General features: G+C 42.7%; 1 protein-coding gene and 1 non-coding gene across 7 annotated transcripts in view; one reads left to right on the plus strand and one right to left on the minus strand.

Moving 5' to 3' along the window:
• Positions 1–15,466, minus strand: part of INPP5B (inositol polyphosphate-5-phosphatase B) — a 56,596-nt gene that overhangs the window by 5,038 nt on the left and 36,092 nt on the right. For all 6 annotated transcript variants that reach the window (XM_012779913.3, XM_075996824.1, XM_012779911.3 and 3 more), the window contains 8 exons: positions 15,060–15,247; positions 13,200–13,311; positions 11,242–11,351; positions 9,201–9,336; positions 7,303–7,413; positions 4,972–5,134; positions 2,921–3,156; positions 1,224–1,337 (listed from right to left, as the gene is read on the minus strand). In XM_012779913.3, the coding sequence (XP_012635367.2) occupies positions 1,224–1,337; positions 2,921–3,156; positions 4,972–5,134; positions 7,303–7,413; positions 9,201–9,336; positions 11,242–11,351; positions 13,200–13,311; positions 15,060–15,247 (1,170 nt within the window). The remainder of the gene's footprint in view (positions 1–1,223; positions 1,338–2,920; positions 3,157–4,971; positions 5,135–7,302; positions 7,414–9,200; positions 9,337–11,241; positions 11,352–13,199; positions 13,312–15,059; positions 15,248–15,466) is intronic.
• LOC142869820 (small nucleolar RNA SNORA63) lies at positions 14,634–14,764 on the plus strand. The gene has a single exon (XR_012918372.1). It is a non-coding gene; the product is annotated as a small nucleolar RNA SNORA63 (small nucleolar RNA).

A 15,466-nucleotide genomic window follows, 5' to 3' on the forward strand; every position in this document is an offset into this window, starting at 1 on the left:
TGTCTACAAAGGTAAGAAAAATTAGCTGGGTATGGTGGCCCAAGCCTGTAATTCCAGCTACTTGGAAGGCTGAAGTTAAAGGATTTCTTGAGCTACTACACTCTATCCTGGGGGCCAAGAGTGAGAGCCTCTCTCTTAAAAAAAAAGTGCTTGGTATATTGCAACAGTTAATAAATGTGAGGGAAAAAAATGAAAACAGAACATAAGAATATATGTTAAAATTAAAAAAAAATCAAGCAGAACCTTGGAAGTAAATTAAAAAAAAGGGGGGGGAGATGGGCTCGGTGGCTCATGCCTGTAATCCTAGCACTCTGAGAGGCCCAGGTGAGAGGATCGCTCAAAGTCAGGAATTCAAAACTAGCCTGAGCAAGAGTGAGACCCTGTCTCTACTAAAAATAGAAATAAATTAATTGGCCAACTAAAAATATATATAGAAAACATTAGCTGGGCATGGTGATGCATGCTTGTAGTCCTAGCTACTGGGGAGACTGAGGCAGGAGAATTGCAATCTAGCTGGGGCTCAAAAAATAAATAAATAAAAATAAAAAATAAAAGAGGATGGGCACAGTGGCATGTGCTTATAGTCCTAGCTACTCAGGAGGCTGAGGAAAGAGGATCACTTGAGTCCACTAGAGGTTGCAGTGAGCTATGATAACACCACTGAACTCCACCCTGTCTTCAAACAAACAAACAAAAAAGAATGTATGTTGCTCTGAAGTGGTAAAGCTATATATAGGACTATAGTTTGTATAGGTCTCCCTGGAACATACAGTGAAACTGATCAATCTGTCCCCATGAAGCTTGCCTAAGTCAGTCTAGAAATAAGGTTTCTAAAATCATGGCTTACGAGTTTCATCTGGCCCCCTGCTTCCACCTGGCTTCTTAACAAGTGAACCCCGCCCATTCCCAGAAGCTGGTGAGAGTTCCTGCAACAGAGAGCATATGACACCCTGAGGCCTCCAGAGGCCAGGGGAGGGTACATACCCTGCTGGGAAAGCCATCCTCTGCAAGGCAGCTTCTCCAGGGGGTAATCAAGTAGTGTGACAATAGGGCCCACAGGGTGTGAAACATGACATTGTGTCCCTCCTTCCCACCCTGAGGGAAGAACTGTACTCCACAGGTTCCTTAGGTAAAAGTTTTCAATGTAAAAGGTTCCTAGGGCTAATGGTCTTTCTCAAGGCAGCCTGGCTGCAATCAGGTCTGACTGCTTAACCACAACCTACTTGCTGGACAGCATTTCGGTACAAGTAATCAACCATCATCCAGAGCTCTTTGGGGATGTTCATAGGGGTCTCCAATCGGCTCCCATCATCTTCAGTCTGTACTGGCATCAGAGTCTGAAAAGCAATAAAAATCATGACAAGGCAGCTCAACAATGGACCTTGTACCAGGCTGGCTTCAGGAGAATGCACAATATCGGGATGGCAAACCCACAGAAGAAAAGCATTCCAATGCCCCTAACCAGACATCCCACAGACAAAAATGAAATCAGGTGGTACAATCAAGGGACAAAAAGTGATTTTTGAGAATTGGGAAAGGGTTATGGCAAGTAGTTTCAATGAATCAGGTGAAATATGCACCTGACTCATAGGGAAAAAAATCATGCCTATAGCATCTCACTATTAGAAAGAACCAAGAAAAAGGTGTGGTCTGGTGAGGAAAGAACAGAGACTTAGGGGTCCAAAAATCTGAGTTCCAAGTCCAGGTCCACTGTAAACTCACCATGTGACCTGTGACAAATCACTCTGTTTGATTTGGCCTCTGTTTTCATCTATATAATGGAGAGGATAGAGTTCAAAACTCCCTAAATAAAAAAAATGCATTGGAAAAAAAAAGCATACATATTACCATAAATCTGCGCCAAACTAGTTCCCTTGTATTAGATTTATCTCTATAGGAGCCTTTTATATCTCAGCAAATTTAGTTTAGAATGATAACCTACCAAGTGATGACTAAAAAACAAATGGATAATATCATAGGCCATGGAACTTTCTTTATCTAAGGATCCATGGCTGAGTTTCTCTAACATACTGCTATAAACTGAATGCTCTGTACCCCAAAAATGCATATGTTGAAATCTAATCCCCAATGTGATTAGGAGGTAGGAGGTAGTTGGGTCATGAATGTGATTAGTGCCCCTATAAAAGAGACCCCAGAGAGCTCCCTCACTCTTTCTGCCATGTAAGGACATAGTGAGAAGACGGCCCTCTATGAACTAGAAAGTGGGCCTCACCAGATTCCAAATCTGCTGGTGCTTTGATCTTGGACTTCCCAGTCTCCAGAAGTATAAGAAATAAATTTCTGCTGTTGATAAGCCGCCCAGTCTGTACTACTCTGTTATAACAGCCTAAACAAACTAAGACATATACTATATACAAAAGACTGAAAAACATGGCCATAACATTTTGCAGCTTTTCCCATCAAGAGATGGAGTCTTTCCCCACTCCTAGAATCTGCTGGTGAAACATGGCAGAAGTATCATCACGTGAGTTTTGTAGCCTATGTCACAAAGGCCTTACAGCTCTGATCTCACACTCTTGCCATCACTTACAGAAGCCTGAGCTAGCCTACTGCAGGAAGAGAACCCCGGTGGAGAGGGAGGCCCAGAACAGCCAACACCAAGTCATGTGTGGCAGGCCACCTGGAGCCCTCCAGCCATCACAGCTACCATTTGTGGCCTTGGTGAGACCAGAAGAATGACGCTGGAAACCCACAGAGTCATGAGAAACAATAATTCACTGTTGTTTTAAACAACTAAAATTTCAGGGTGGTTTGTTGCCTAGCAATATATAACTGACAGATTAAGCAAGGTATCAGAAGCTGAAGAATTCTTAAGTCCCTAGGAAGGTAGGCATAGGAATATCTTGTTTGGCTTGGCTGCTACAAAGTTGTAGATGTTTCCTTGTGGCATGTTACTCACCAGCTCACTAATAACTTCAGGTGGTAGGTCCAAGATTGGTTCCCTCATGTAGCACAATGTATGAATGGGAGATCCAAAACAGCTGGGCAGGTAGTTCCCAGACACAGACAAAAAGTAATCCTTTCCCCTGTCCAAGTGCAAGACCAGAATGTCCTCAATTTTGTCTTCACCTGAGTTGAGCTTTGTAGCTGTGTTCTTATTTACAAAGAGCTCCAATTCAATCTCAATGTCAGAATCTACAGAAAAGTAAAAAGAGTAACGTTGGCTGAGGGAGGCCAAGAGGAAAGGGGAAAAGAAAATAGGAGGGACCAGGCACAGTGGCTCACACCTATAATCCCAGTACTTTGGGAGGCCAAGGCAGGAGCATTACTCGAGGCCAGAAGTTTGAGATGAGCCTGGGAAACACAGTGAGACCCCATCTATACAAAAAATTACAAATTAGGCTGCGTGCAGTGGCTCACGCCGGTAATCCTTGCACTCTGGGAGGCCGAGGCGGGTGGTCAGGAGTTCGAAACCAGCCTGAGCAAGAGCTAGACCCTGTCTCTACCAAAAAATAGAAACAAATTAATTACCCAACTAAAAATATATAGGAAAAATTAGCCGGGCATGGTGGTGCATGCCTGTAGTCCCTGCTACTCAGGAGGCTGAGGCAGGAGGATCGCTTGAGCCCAGGAGTTTGATGTTGCTGTGAACTGGGAAGAGGCCTTGGCACTCTAGCCCAGGCAACAGAGTGACACTCTGTCTTAAAAAAAAAAAAAAATTAAAAATTAGCTGGGCGTGGTGGTACACACCTGTAGTCCCAGCTACTTGGGAGAGTGAGGCTGGAGGATCACTCAAGCCCAGGAGTTCAAAGTTGCAGTGAGCTACGATGATGCCACTATACTCTATTCTGGGCAACAGAACAAGACTCTGTCTCTCTCAAGAAAAAGAAGATAGTAGAAAAGAGGGTAAGACATAAAGGGTTAGAAAAAGGAAAGAAAAGTTATCTGGCAACCAACAAGCATCTATGTGCTCAACACTCAGGGACATAAGAACAAAGAGTTTATAGTCCAACTGAGAATATGAAAACAACAAACAAAAACATCTGAATAGACAAATGCTATAAAATGCAAGTACCAAGTAGCACAGCTCAAGCTAGAAATATTCATACAATAAAAAGGCATGAGGCCGGGCGTGGTGGCTCACGCCTGTAATCCTAGCACTCTGGGAGGCCGAGGCAGGCGGATTGCTCGAGGTCAGGAGTTCAAAACCAGCCTGAGCAAGAGCGAGACCTCGTCTCTACCATAAATAGAAAGAAATTAATTGGCCAACTAATATATATAGAAAAAATTAGCCGGACATGGTGGCGCATGCCTGTAGTCCCAGCTACTCGGGAGGCTGAGGCAGCAGGATTGCTTGAGCCCAGGAGATTGAGGTTGTTGTGAGCTAGGCTGATGCCACGGCACTCACTCTAGCCTGGGTAACAAAATGAGACTCTGTCTCAAAAAAAAAAAAAAAAAAAAGAAGGCATGGATCAAAGAGTCCTTGAGCCAGGTGAGATGAAGATACCTGAACCGGCAGAAATGTAATGCGATTATCAGCCTGTGAACTGTCCACTAAACAGCCCTCATCCTGCCACACAGCATCATACGGAATGCAAAGGAGAAATCAGGGGAAAGATGCAGATGATGCATTCCAGGACCAGATATAACTTCTGGATTACTTCCCCATTACCATTCTCCATAAGAGCCAAGAACTAGGAATTGATTATAGTGAGATAGAATGTGAAAATGGTTCATTTACCAGCAGCACCTGCTCTATACCAATCTTATGTTTTCTCTTTCTGTGAAATTATGGAACACATAAATGACTAAAAATGCTTTTGAAACTCAACTTATGCTCCCCACTATTTTATATTTTGTTTATGAATGGGTTCTTTTATAACGCTTTAAAAAAAGTTTCAAGCAGAGAATAAAATACTCAAGCAATAAGCTTATTTTAGGAAAATGAGCAAGTACAGGGTAGGACATTCTCCCAACCAGAAGCCAGGAACCTGAGAACAGAGGCCTTACCTGGCAGCAGGAACCCTCTGCTGGGATTGGCATTCAGCCACTGCTTACAGTAAGACTCTTCATCAGGTTTGTTGATGAATTCAAACTGACAAGGGACTTGTCCATTATGAATTTTAAAGGATTCTACTTGCAACTGCATGTACTTCACATTCTGAAAATAGAACTGGGAACAAGCCGGGGACATGTCAGAACTAGTACCCTTTCCTCAGGAACATGCCTGGCCACCCCAACTGAGCAATCCTTACTCTGGAAAGAAAATGAAAGACCATCTCTTTGAAATGTTTCTGCTTTAAGTATTTACCTAAGAGGCCACAGCTACCACTAAACACCAGTTTTCTCTGTTTAGCCCCAAGACCCCAAAATTCCATCTGTTTGGGTATGTACATTTCCAGAAGGAGTCAGACTTTTTTTTTTTTTTTGAGACAGAGTCTCACTTTTGTTGCCCAGGCTAGAGTGAGTGCCGTGGCGTCAGCCTAGTTCATAGCAACCTCAAACTCCTAGGCTCAAGCGATCCTCCTGCCTCAGCCTCCTGAGTAGCTGGGACTACAGGCATGCGCCACCATGCCCGGCTAATTTTTTGTATATATACTTTTAGTTGGTCAATTAATTTCTTTCTATTTTTAGTAGAGACGGGGTCTCGCTCAGGCTGGTTTCGAACTCCCGACCTCGAGCAATCCGCCCGCCTCGGCCTCCCAGAGTGCTAGGATTACAGGCGTGAGCCACTGCGCCCGGCCCAGGAGTCAGACTTTACATCTTTTATACCCAAAAACATTTGCAAAATATCCTTCACAAATTCCACCCCTAAACATGAGGATAAAGTTTATCCTTCCAGCCGGGCATGGTAGCTCACACCTGTAATCCTAGCACTCTGCGAGGCTGAGGTAGGAGAATGGATTGAGGTTAGGAGTTCAAGAGCAGCCTGAGCAAGAGTGAGACCCCAACTCTACTAAAAATAGAAAAAATTAGCTGGGTGTGGTGGTGCGCACCTATAGTCCCAGCTTGGGAGGTTGAGTCAGGAGGATCACATGAGCTCAGGAGTTTAAGGTTGCTGTGAGCCAGGCTAACGCCACGGCACTCCACTCAGGGCAACAGAGCGAGATTCTGTCTTAAAAAAAAAAAAAAAGTTCATCCTTCGAAGTAGCTGGACATCTAGGTTAACATTAAAAATGCCTTGGCCAGGCATGGTGGCTCATGCCTGTAATCCTAGCACTCTGGGAAGCTGAGGCATGAGGATTGCTCAAGGTCAGGAGTTCAAAACCAGCCTGAGCGAGACCCCGTCTCTACTAAAAATAGAAAGAAATTAATTGGCCAACTAAAAAATATATATATAGAAAAAATGAGCTGGGCATGGTGGTGTGTGCCTGTAGTCCCAGTTACTCGGGAGGCTGAGGCAGAAGGATCACTTGAGCCCAGGAGTTTGAGGTTACTGTGAGCTAGGCTGATGCCACGGCACTCTAGCCCGGGCAACACAGTGAGACTCTGTCTCAAAAAAAAAAATGCCTTCACCATGACCCGGTGCAGTGGCTCACACCTGTAATCCTAGCACTCTGGGAGGCGGAGGCGGGGGTGGGGGGTGAAGAGGGGTGATCGCTCAAGGTCAGGAGTTCAACACCAGCCTGAGCAAGAGCAAGACCCTGTCTCTACTAAAAAATAGAAATTAGCTGGACAACTAAAAACATATAGAAAAAATTAGCTGGGTGTGGTGGAGTATGCCTGTAGTCCCAGCTACTCAGGAGGCTGAGGTGGGAGGCTTGAGCCCAGGAGTTTGAGGTTGCTGTGAGCTAGGTCGATGCCACGGCACTCCAGCCTGGGCAACAGAGTGAGACTCTGTCTCAAAAAAAAAATGCCTTCACCATAAACCCTCATTTGATCACCATCAACTTTGAATAATGTTCCATGTGACTCTTCCATGAAAAACCATTAGCTTTTAGAGCTAATTCAACCTCTTCAACCTCCTCTTCTACCTATCACTTTTCTATATTACCTTCCCTTCCATCAATTCATGGGTATCCAAAAAATTCAGACTCAATTTAATCTCAAAGCAAAGCATCAGAGACAAATCCATAGCAAGAATATACATCAATTATTCTAAGATCAAAACACACTTTGGATCATCCTCTGGTTTAGGAGAACAGAACATGAACATAACCTAAGACAACAACCTTAGCTAGTATAATCAGCCTCAATTTACCCAGAAGCAGCTTGTCAAGAAACCAGAGCCCAGTAGTATGATAGGTGCCTCCTGGAATTCTGAGCTCTAGTACATGAGGGAGATTTAAGTTCTAGGATTTGAAGAGCCAAATACTAATATTCTTAACATGTCTTTCCTACCTCTCGTTTGGAGAGGGACACAGAAGGAATGTTGGCATTTTCCATCTTATCCAGGGAGCGAACAATTTCCTCCAGAGTCTTCCGGTAAAGTTCTTCATTTATGACCTTCACCTGGATGAGAAACATCAGAGACTGAGTGCTTTGGCTTCTGCCCATTTCTTCTTTTTCAGTATAGAGGGCATTCATGGCATGAAATGGCAGCTGATAATGGCACAGAGAAGTAAAGGCTAAATAGATTTAATTAATTTACAAAGAACCCAATTAACAGTAAACTTAAAAGGGTCCCCCAGAGGCAAAGCTTGTGCAAAGGCAACTGCTTCCTGATCAGCAAAAAGAAGGCATGGGAGTAAGAGCATGGTTGGCAGTTGGTTCTGCTAGGTCCTAGGCCCAGGACTTGCTTCAGGTCTGGCTCTATTTTGCTTGCTGCCTGCCACCCACAGGCTGGTGGTAAGAAACTTCTTGAGGGCTTTGATGTAAAGCAGCATTTCTCAAGCTTTTTAAACCCATGCTCTATCAGCAAGGAAGATTTTGGCAGGCTCTCCCTTCCGTATTTTTAATTATAAACACAATTTTCCTTCATTTTCCAATACTAAAACCTTTTTTGTTGTTGTTGTTGTTGTTTTTTGAGACAGAGTCTCGCTTTGTTGCCCAGGCTAGAGTGAGTGCTGTGGCGTCAGCCTAGCTCACAGCACCCTCAAACTCCTGGGCTCAAGCAATTCTTCTGCCTCAGCCTCCCGAGTAGCTGGGACTACAGGCATGCACCACCATGCCTGGCTAATTTTTCTCTATATATATTAGTTGGCCAATTAATTTCTTTCTATTTATAGTAGAGACGGGGTCTCACTCTTGCTCAGGCTGGTTTTGAACTCCTGACCTTGAGCAATCCGCCTGCCTTGGCCTCCCAGAGTGCTAGGATTACAGGCATGAGCCACCGCGCTGGCCCTAAAGCCTGAATTATAACATTCAGTAGGCTTTTCTCAAACTACCCATACCCTCATAGATTCTGATACTCATACCCTTGAGAATTGGTAATATAAAGGAACATAGAAGTTCCTACTGAAAAAGAAGTACAAGTAGGTAATAAAGAAATGAAAAGATGTTTGACCTCACTAGCTAGGCATCAGGGAAATATAATCTGACATCTTATTTATTTATTTATTTATTTTGCTTATTGGGTTGGTAAAAATTTAAAAAGATTGATAAAATCCAATATTGGCAAGGGTATGGGAAAATAAGGTCATACATGGTTGGTAGAAGTGTAAAATAGTAAGAACTGTTGGAAGGATAATTTAGCAGGATCTAATAATTTTAAAATATATTTTTCTTTGAACCACTAATTTTACCTCTAATAATTTTATTCTATAGAAATACACTAATACACAAAGATAAATGTGAAGGACGGTCATGATAGCCATATAATAGAAAAACTTGGGAAACAACTTAAATGATCATCAGTACATACATTATGGCTCACCCATACTATGGAATACTTTGCAGCCTTGAAAAATAATGCAGAGCAATGACCTTTACTGTCATAGAAAGATCTCCTAAGACATATTGAGTAAGAGGAAAAAATCTTCTCAGAGCAATATGCATAATATGATCTCTTTTACAAAAAAGGAAAAATATCCTCTATGTTGTATACAGAATATTGACACACTCATTTGTAAATGCATAGAAAAAGATCTGGAAAGATACAGTTCAAAAAGCAAAAGTAAATTTCTATGCATGTAGAAAAATATAGAAGCATATCCAAACAATTATTAATTAAATGTAAACAAAATTGTTAAAAGGACCTTCTTCACATTGGAGAGAGGAAACCAGAAAGACAAGTGGTCTTAGTTTTGAGAACCAATTCCCTACAGAATGATTAAAACAGGCACCAGCTGCACACCTACCCCAATGTCAAACACTGAGCTGACGGGCTTGTGGTCACTGGTCTTCAGGGCCATGTGGCTCTGGTAACTCAGCTGAGTGATGTTTTTCCCTTTCCAGAGGATCCGGTCACACCAGGCAGGAGCACGACATTTCTCGCTGAAATGCAAAGTCCACACTGGGAGCACTGACAGAACACCAGTGCCTGCTGCCTGGCTAGTGCCCTGACCTGGGCAGGGAACAACGAACCAGAACCTTCGTGTCCATGTAGCCTGGTCACCTGGGACAGTAAGGGTGGTCTGGGCCCACCAAGGGATAACATACATCCTACAAGTAACATCTAAAACAACCATGAAAGCTCAAAGCCAAAACACAGGTCAGACTGATTCTCTGCTCTTTACCCTCCCATGAGGATTAGGAGAGCATGAAAACGGCACTCTGAGAGTAAGCACTCTATGGTCCTTAAAAGATGGTGACTGCCAGCCATGGTGGCACACGCCTGTAGTCCCAGTTACTCAGGAGGCTGAGGCAGGAGGATCGTTTCAGCTTAGGAGTTTGAGACCAGCCTGAGCAACATAGTGATCCTCTGTCTCTAAAAAAGGAAAAAATAAAAAAAATAAAAAAGATGGTGGTTAAGAGAAGAGGCTCTGAATTCCCACTGTCTGGGTTCAAATCCTGCCTCTACCACTTGCCTGCCTGGGGAACTCTTTAATTTTTCTATGTTTCAGTGCCATCTAATAAAATGAGAATAATAAATCATACTTAGCTCAATGGGTTGTTGAGGGTATTAAATGACAAAAACAAGTATATGAAATAGCATGTGGCACATGGTAAGCACTAATGAAAAAAATTAACTACTGTGTAATGACCAAGGACACACTAAGTTAGTTGGCATCATCTCATTACCCAAGGCATAGCTAAAAAGTAAATCAATATCAAAAATTATTATGTTAGCCACTGGGCGTGGTGGCGCAAGCCTCTAGTCCCAGCTACTCAGGAAGCTGAGGAGGGAGGACTGCTTGAACCCAGGAGTTCAAGCTTGCAGTGAGCTATGATCACATCGCTGCACTCTCACCCAGGCAAGAGAGAAAAACCCTGCCTCAAAAAAAAAAAAAAAAAAAAGAAAAGAAAATTGCTAGGTGTGGTGGCTCATGCTTATAATCCTAGCACTCAAGGAGGCCAAAGCAGGAGGATCGCCCAAGGCAAGAGTTCGAGACCAGCCTGAGCAAGAGCAAGAACCTGTTTCTACTAAAAATAGAAAGAAATTAGCTGGAAAACTAAAAATATGTATAGACAAAATTAGCTGGGCATGGTGGCGCATGCCTGTAGTCCCAGCTACTCGTGAGGCTGAGGCAGAAGGATTGCTTCAGCCCAGGAGTTTGAGGTTGCTGTGAGCTAGGCTGATGCCACAGCACTCTATTCCTTTTTTTTTTTTTTTAATTTTTTTATTTTTAAGGCAGAGTCACTTTGTTGCCCAGGCAAGAGTGAGTGCTGTGGCGTCAGCCTAGCTCACAGCAACCTCAAACTCCTGGGCTCAAGCGATCTTTCTGCCTCAGCCTCCCGAGTAGCTGGGACTACAGGCATGTGCCACCATGCCCGGCTAATTTTTTCTACATATATTAGTTGGCCAATTAATTTATTTCTATTTATGGTAGAGACGGGGGTCTCACTCTTGCTCAGGCTGGTTTTGAACTCCTGACCTCGAGCAATCCGCCTGCCTCGGTCTCCTAGAGTGCTAGGATTATAGGCATGAGCCACTGCGCCCGGCCAGATGCCACAGCACTCTAGCCCGGGCAACAGAGTGAGACTCTGACTCCAAAAAAAAACACAAAAAGAAAAAAAAAAGAAAATTATTATGAAACAGAGGCTAAGGCAGTTACAAAGAAAAGATGTGGGAAGGCAGGTTGCTTAATGAACACATACTGAGAGAAAATGTTTGACCACAGTACAAAACATGGAGAGAAAGTCACAGGAAATACATATTGTGTAGGTCCATAGGGCAAGTGCTTTCCAGAATTTCTGGGATTCCATTTACTCACTCCCCTGAAGCAACCTCTGACCTACCTGGTATCCCAGTCATCAGAGCCGGTATCATACTTATAGGTAGGCTGGAATGTGAGCTCACCCTCTGTGAAGCCTTCAAAGACAGTCTTTGCAGCCACCTGAATTTTCAGCTATACAAAAGGATGGGAGAAAAAATATCTCAGAATAAAAAGGTCAAACTTTGAGTTAGCAGAGAAAAGAAAATCAATTTGGAATTCAAATCCTAACTCAAAGGGAAAGGCCCCACAAGAAAGCTATTCTACAAGATCTTAAGTTAACTAATTCCTAGGAGGAGGAGAAGTTGACCATTCCTTCACCAGTAAATAGTTTTTAAGGCTCTTTTATAAGAGTATACCTACACCCACGAGGCCTGAGTACCATCTTACTGAGACGTTCCTAAGAGGACTAAGTACCATTCAATATAGTTTTTTCCTTCCAGGTATTAAACACTTCATCTGTGTAGCGCAGTTGCTCCAAATATACACAAAGATAGGATTGTGTTGTCAAATTAGTTATGTGAACTGGGGGAAGCTCTGTGCCTTGGTTTATGCATCTGTAAATTTTGGATTTACAATACTAATAGTATCTACCTCATAGGGTCATTAGAAAGATTAACTGTCAACTTAGAACAGTGCCTGACACATTATGAAATAGCTAGCATCCTTCCTATTGTATTAATTTTAGGAGCTCCTTCCCGATCATACTCTCAGCAAGAGATGGAAACGACAGGTGCCCCTGCCTCCTCCCTGGAGCGCCAAACTTGGCACTGCATGACTGGTGAGGGACTGTCAGCTCTAATGCTGGATACAGCGTCAGCTATCCAGGAGATACCACTTGCCAAATTCCTGAAAATACGATTTCCTTAAAAAAAAAAAAACTATTAAATAGAAGGCAATAGGATATAGTAAAAATTTAGGTATGAATGTAAACTGATGATTCTTGAATGAATACATATAGGCCTTAAACCCATCTGGAAAGCAGATAACACACATAATGAGTAATACGACTTCAGGAAAGACCAGAAACGAAGGCAAGTGAAGATAGGCATCAAACTATAAGGGAAATCAGAAAGCCTCAGTCAGAACCAGAAGGGACAGAGAAAGACTGGGTTACCCCTGACATTGGGATTAAGTAGAATGAACTTAATTTACCAAGGAAAAGAGCTAGATAGAAAAAAACATGGGTCAATAAAGAAATTATTTCAAAGAAAGCCAGATATAACAAAGTTGAGATTCTTTTTCTTCAATTAATCTGCACTGGGGAAAAAAGATAATTGAAAGATTTAGACTAATGACAATACTAAGGTTATTAAAAGGGGGAGGATATAACTAAAAAACAAAAAGCACTTTAACATGCTGAATAACTCTGATCACTTGAACGGGTTTGAAATCTATTGAAGGAGTAGCCAGAAGAAAGTCACAGGGAAACAGATTTGTCTGTACAGTGAAAGGGCTGATGCTCTGAGAAAGAAACGCTAAGTCAAATGTGGTGAACAGCAGGCTATGGACCTGGTTCCTGTAGTGTAGGAAGTGAGGAAAGCCACTTAGGATGAGCTGTCACTCACACTGGAGGAGTCTGGCGAGGAAAAGGACAAAGGGAGCAGGGGGCTCATTCTAAAAACATCATTAAGTCAGCTTAAATATACCAAGTACTTTTTTAAATAGAAGATTGATACCCTTTTAGCCCCAACTTCAGGTCTCTCGAATGAATGAATGAGAGAAAGTGAGAGAGAGACAGAAAGAAAGACAGGGAGAGAGAACTCACTCTTGTTCCCAAAAAAGACAAGATGCCTTAGGAAAGAGCCCACAGGGAGACAACTAAGGAAGAGGTAAATGTGGGTGAAATGAAGAAATGACCAAACAACATCAGGGAAACCTTCCAAGCTGAGGAAGAAGAGGCTGAGAGTTTGGAAGCCAGGCTTTTCTGTGCCCTCACAGTGGGCGGCAGCGGCCTAAAGAGGGCAAGGTGGCCATCTGTACCTGATCATACGCATACAGGGTTTGAAAGGCCTTCTCTTCGATGAGCTTTTTCACTTTTTCCACATCCAGCTCTTCTATCCTGTAGTTGAGGTCCCCCAGCCACAAGATCACACTGTGAGGACAGAGCACAAAGGTAACAGCATTTAGGAGGGACTTTAACCCATCCTATCTGGGGTGCTTCTGACAGAAGGCCCCTGAGGCTCAGCCTCTTGGGACCTGGGTGGGGAAGTGATTCAGCCGTTCAGGAAATGTTTTTCTCTTGCCATCCCATTTAATACCCTAGCATGCTCAGCTTACCCAATTGTCTTGGTCCAAGTTCATTATAAATAGCTTTGAGTTCTCCTTGACTATTTTATTATTGTATTATTAGAAAGATAGTCTAGTAAGATCTAAAAGCAAGGCAATAGTTTACTCATTCCTGAGAAGAGGCAAAAAAGATCAAGAATTGGGAGTCATGCCAATCACCCAGGGACCCAAAACCAGATGATGCCATGATGCCGCCTCTGCCTCTGTGTACACTGCAGTCCACAAAACACACTCTCAGCCTTTGTTTCTAGAACAGAGTTCCTCTGAAACAAAGCTCAACCTTTATAGTGGAGCCTCAATTTAACCACAACCATATCATTGTGGTTGGCTCTTTTTTGCACTCCTGGGCAGCATGACAGGTGTTTTACTACACCTGCTGCTTTGGGAAAAAGCTAACTGAAGGCTCCCTGATGACAACACATATCTCATGAATTCCAATAATTCTCTAACTGAAGCCAACAACCATGTTATTAGAGAGTCTACACAGCAGTAAACACAATCCAAAATAAATGCACCCACACGCTAAAAACAAACTAACATGTAAGCTGCAACCTCACAAACTAGGATGCTGCAGGTACACCAGACGGGAGAGCTCAGCTGCAAGACAGTCCCAACTAGTTGCCCTGGGGGAGAAAAGCCATCCTGTTGGCTTCCAGAACACCAGAAAGCTCCAGACAGTTCCACCACAGCAGGCAGGATGAGAGGTGTGACTCTGTTTACTCCCTGCAGACACCATGGCCTCAGTGGCTTCTTCTTCTTTATAAAAGAAGCAGCATAAGCTTCAGCTGTTATCATAAAGTCTGAATTTAGAAAAAGGCTTTGAATTTAGACAAATAGGAAGTTTTGGAGATAAATGAAATAAAAAGAATAAGCAAAGAGAATAAATAAAAATTAGCACAAGATGCTCTAATTGCAACTAGAGCTTTGTAAAGTTGAATTACAAGGGAAAAAAAAAGACCAAGTGGAGGCAAACAAAATGCAATCCAACTCTCAGTTATACATGCTCTGGAAAGAACAGACATATAAAATCCTAAAACCTACTTCTAACAGCTGGGTTTGAGATGCCCATTCTTTGGTTGCCTTCCTCAGAATGCTGGATTGAGGCAGACCCATATTAAAATAAATCTTAAGCAAGATTCAGACTACAATATAGCTGTTAAGGGCTATGTCGTCATTTCCCCTGCTCAAAATAAAGTTGTTTCTTAACTATACCTCTCTGCTTATTCCCTCAGCAGCCAGGGATGCTTGGTCTCATACATGTATTGACAAAACTAAATGAAATAATTTGAAAATTTGAAAAGAAATCAAATAAAATAAATGTTATTATTTTGCCAGGAAAAATGAAGCTTCAGAAAGATTCTAGAGGTCTGCCAGATGGTAAGTTAGGAAGCTAAACATTTCTAAGAGATATAATCTACACGTAACTGAGAGCCAGCAGCTACTACCACTCCAGCAGTGGGAAGCCACTCCCAGAAACCTCCCCAACAACAGACAGAGCCCATAACTCTGTACAGCACACGTGGTGAACTGAATGGGTTCGAAGCCCAGACTTACTCATGCCTGCTGATGGTGAGAGGGGGAAGGCTTGGGTCAACCTGACAAAACTGCATTCGAGAACAAATGTCTTTATAGTCCTGGTTCCTCCTCTCAAACTCTTCGGTGTGAGCTGCCAAATGAGAGTTCACGACACAGATGCTGGTGTTGTGGAACTGGAACCTGATTGCCACACCTCCTTTGTTACCCTAGTAAAAGGATCCAAAAGAAATCTAATTCACAATTTATTTGTGTTAGTCATTGAAACCTACAGACTTCCAAAATACTCTTTTTACTAAATCATAGGTAAACCATAGTTTCTCCCTTCTCCACACAAAGCTAAGCTTTTGCAGGAGAACCTAAAAGCAGAACTTTAACAGCCTCAAAAAGAAGAGGAAATTGCAAATCTACTATTATCACTCTTTGTT

This window comes from Microcebus murinus, chromosome 2 (assembly GCF_040939455.1).
Source record: "Microcebus murinus isolate Inina chromosome 2, M.murinus_Inina_mat1.0, whole genome shotgun sequence".
Lineage (NCBI taxonomy): Eukaryota > Metazoa > Chordata > Mammalia > Primates > Cheirogaleidae > Microcebus > Microcebus murinus.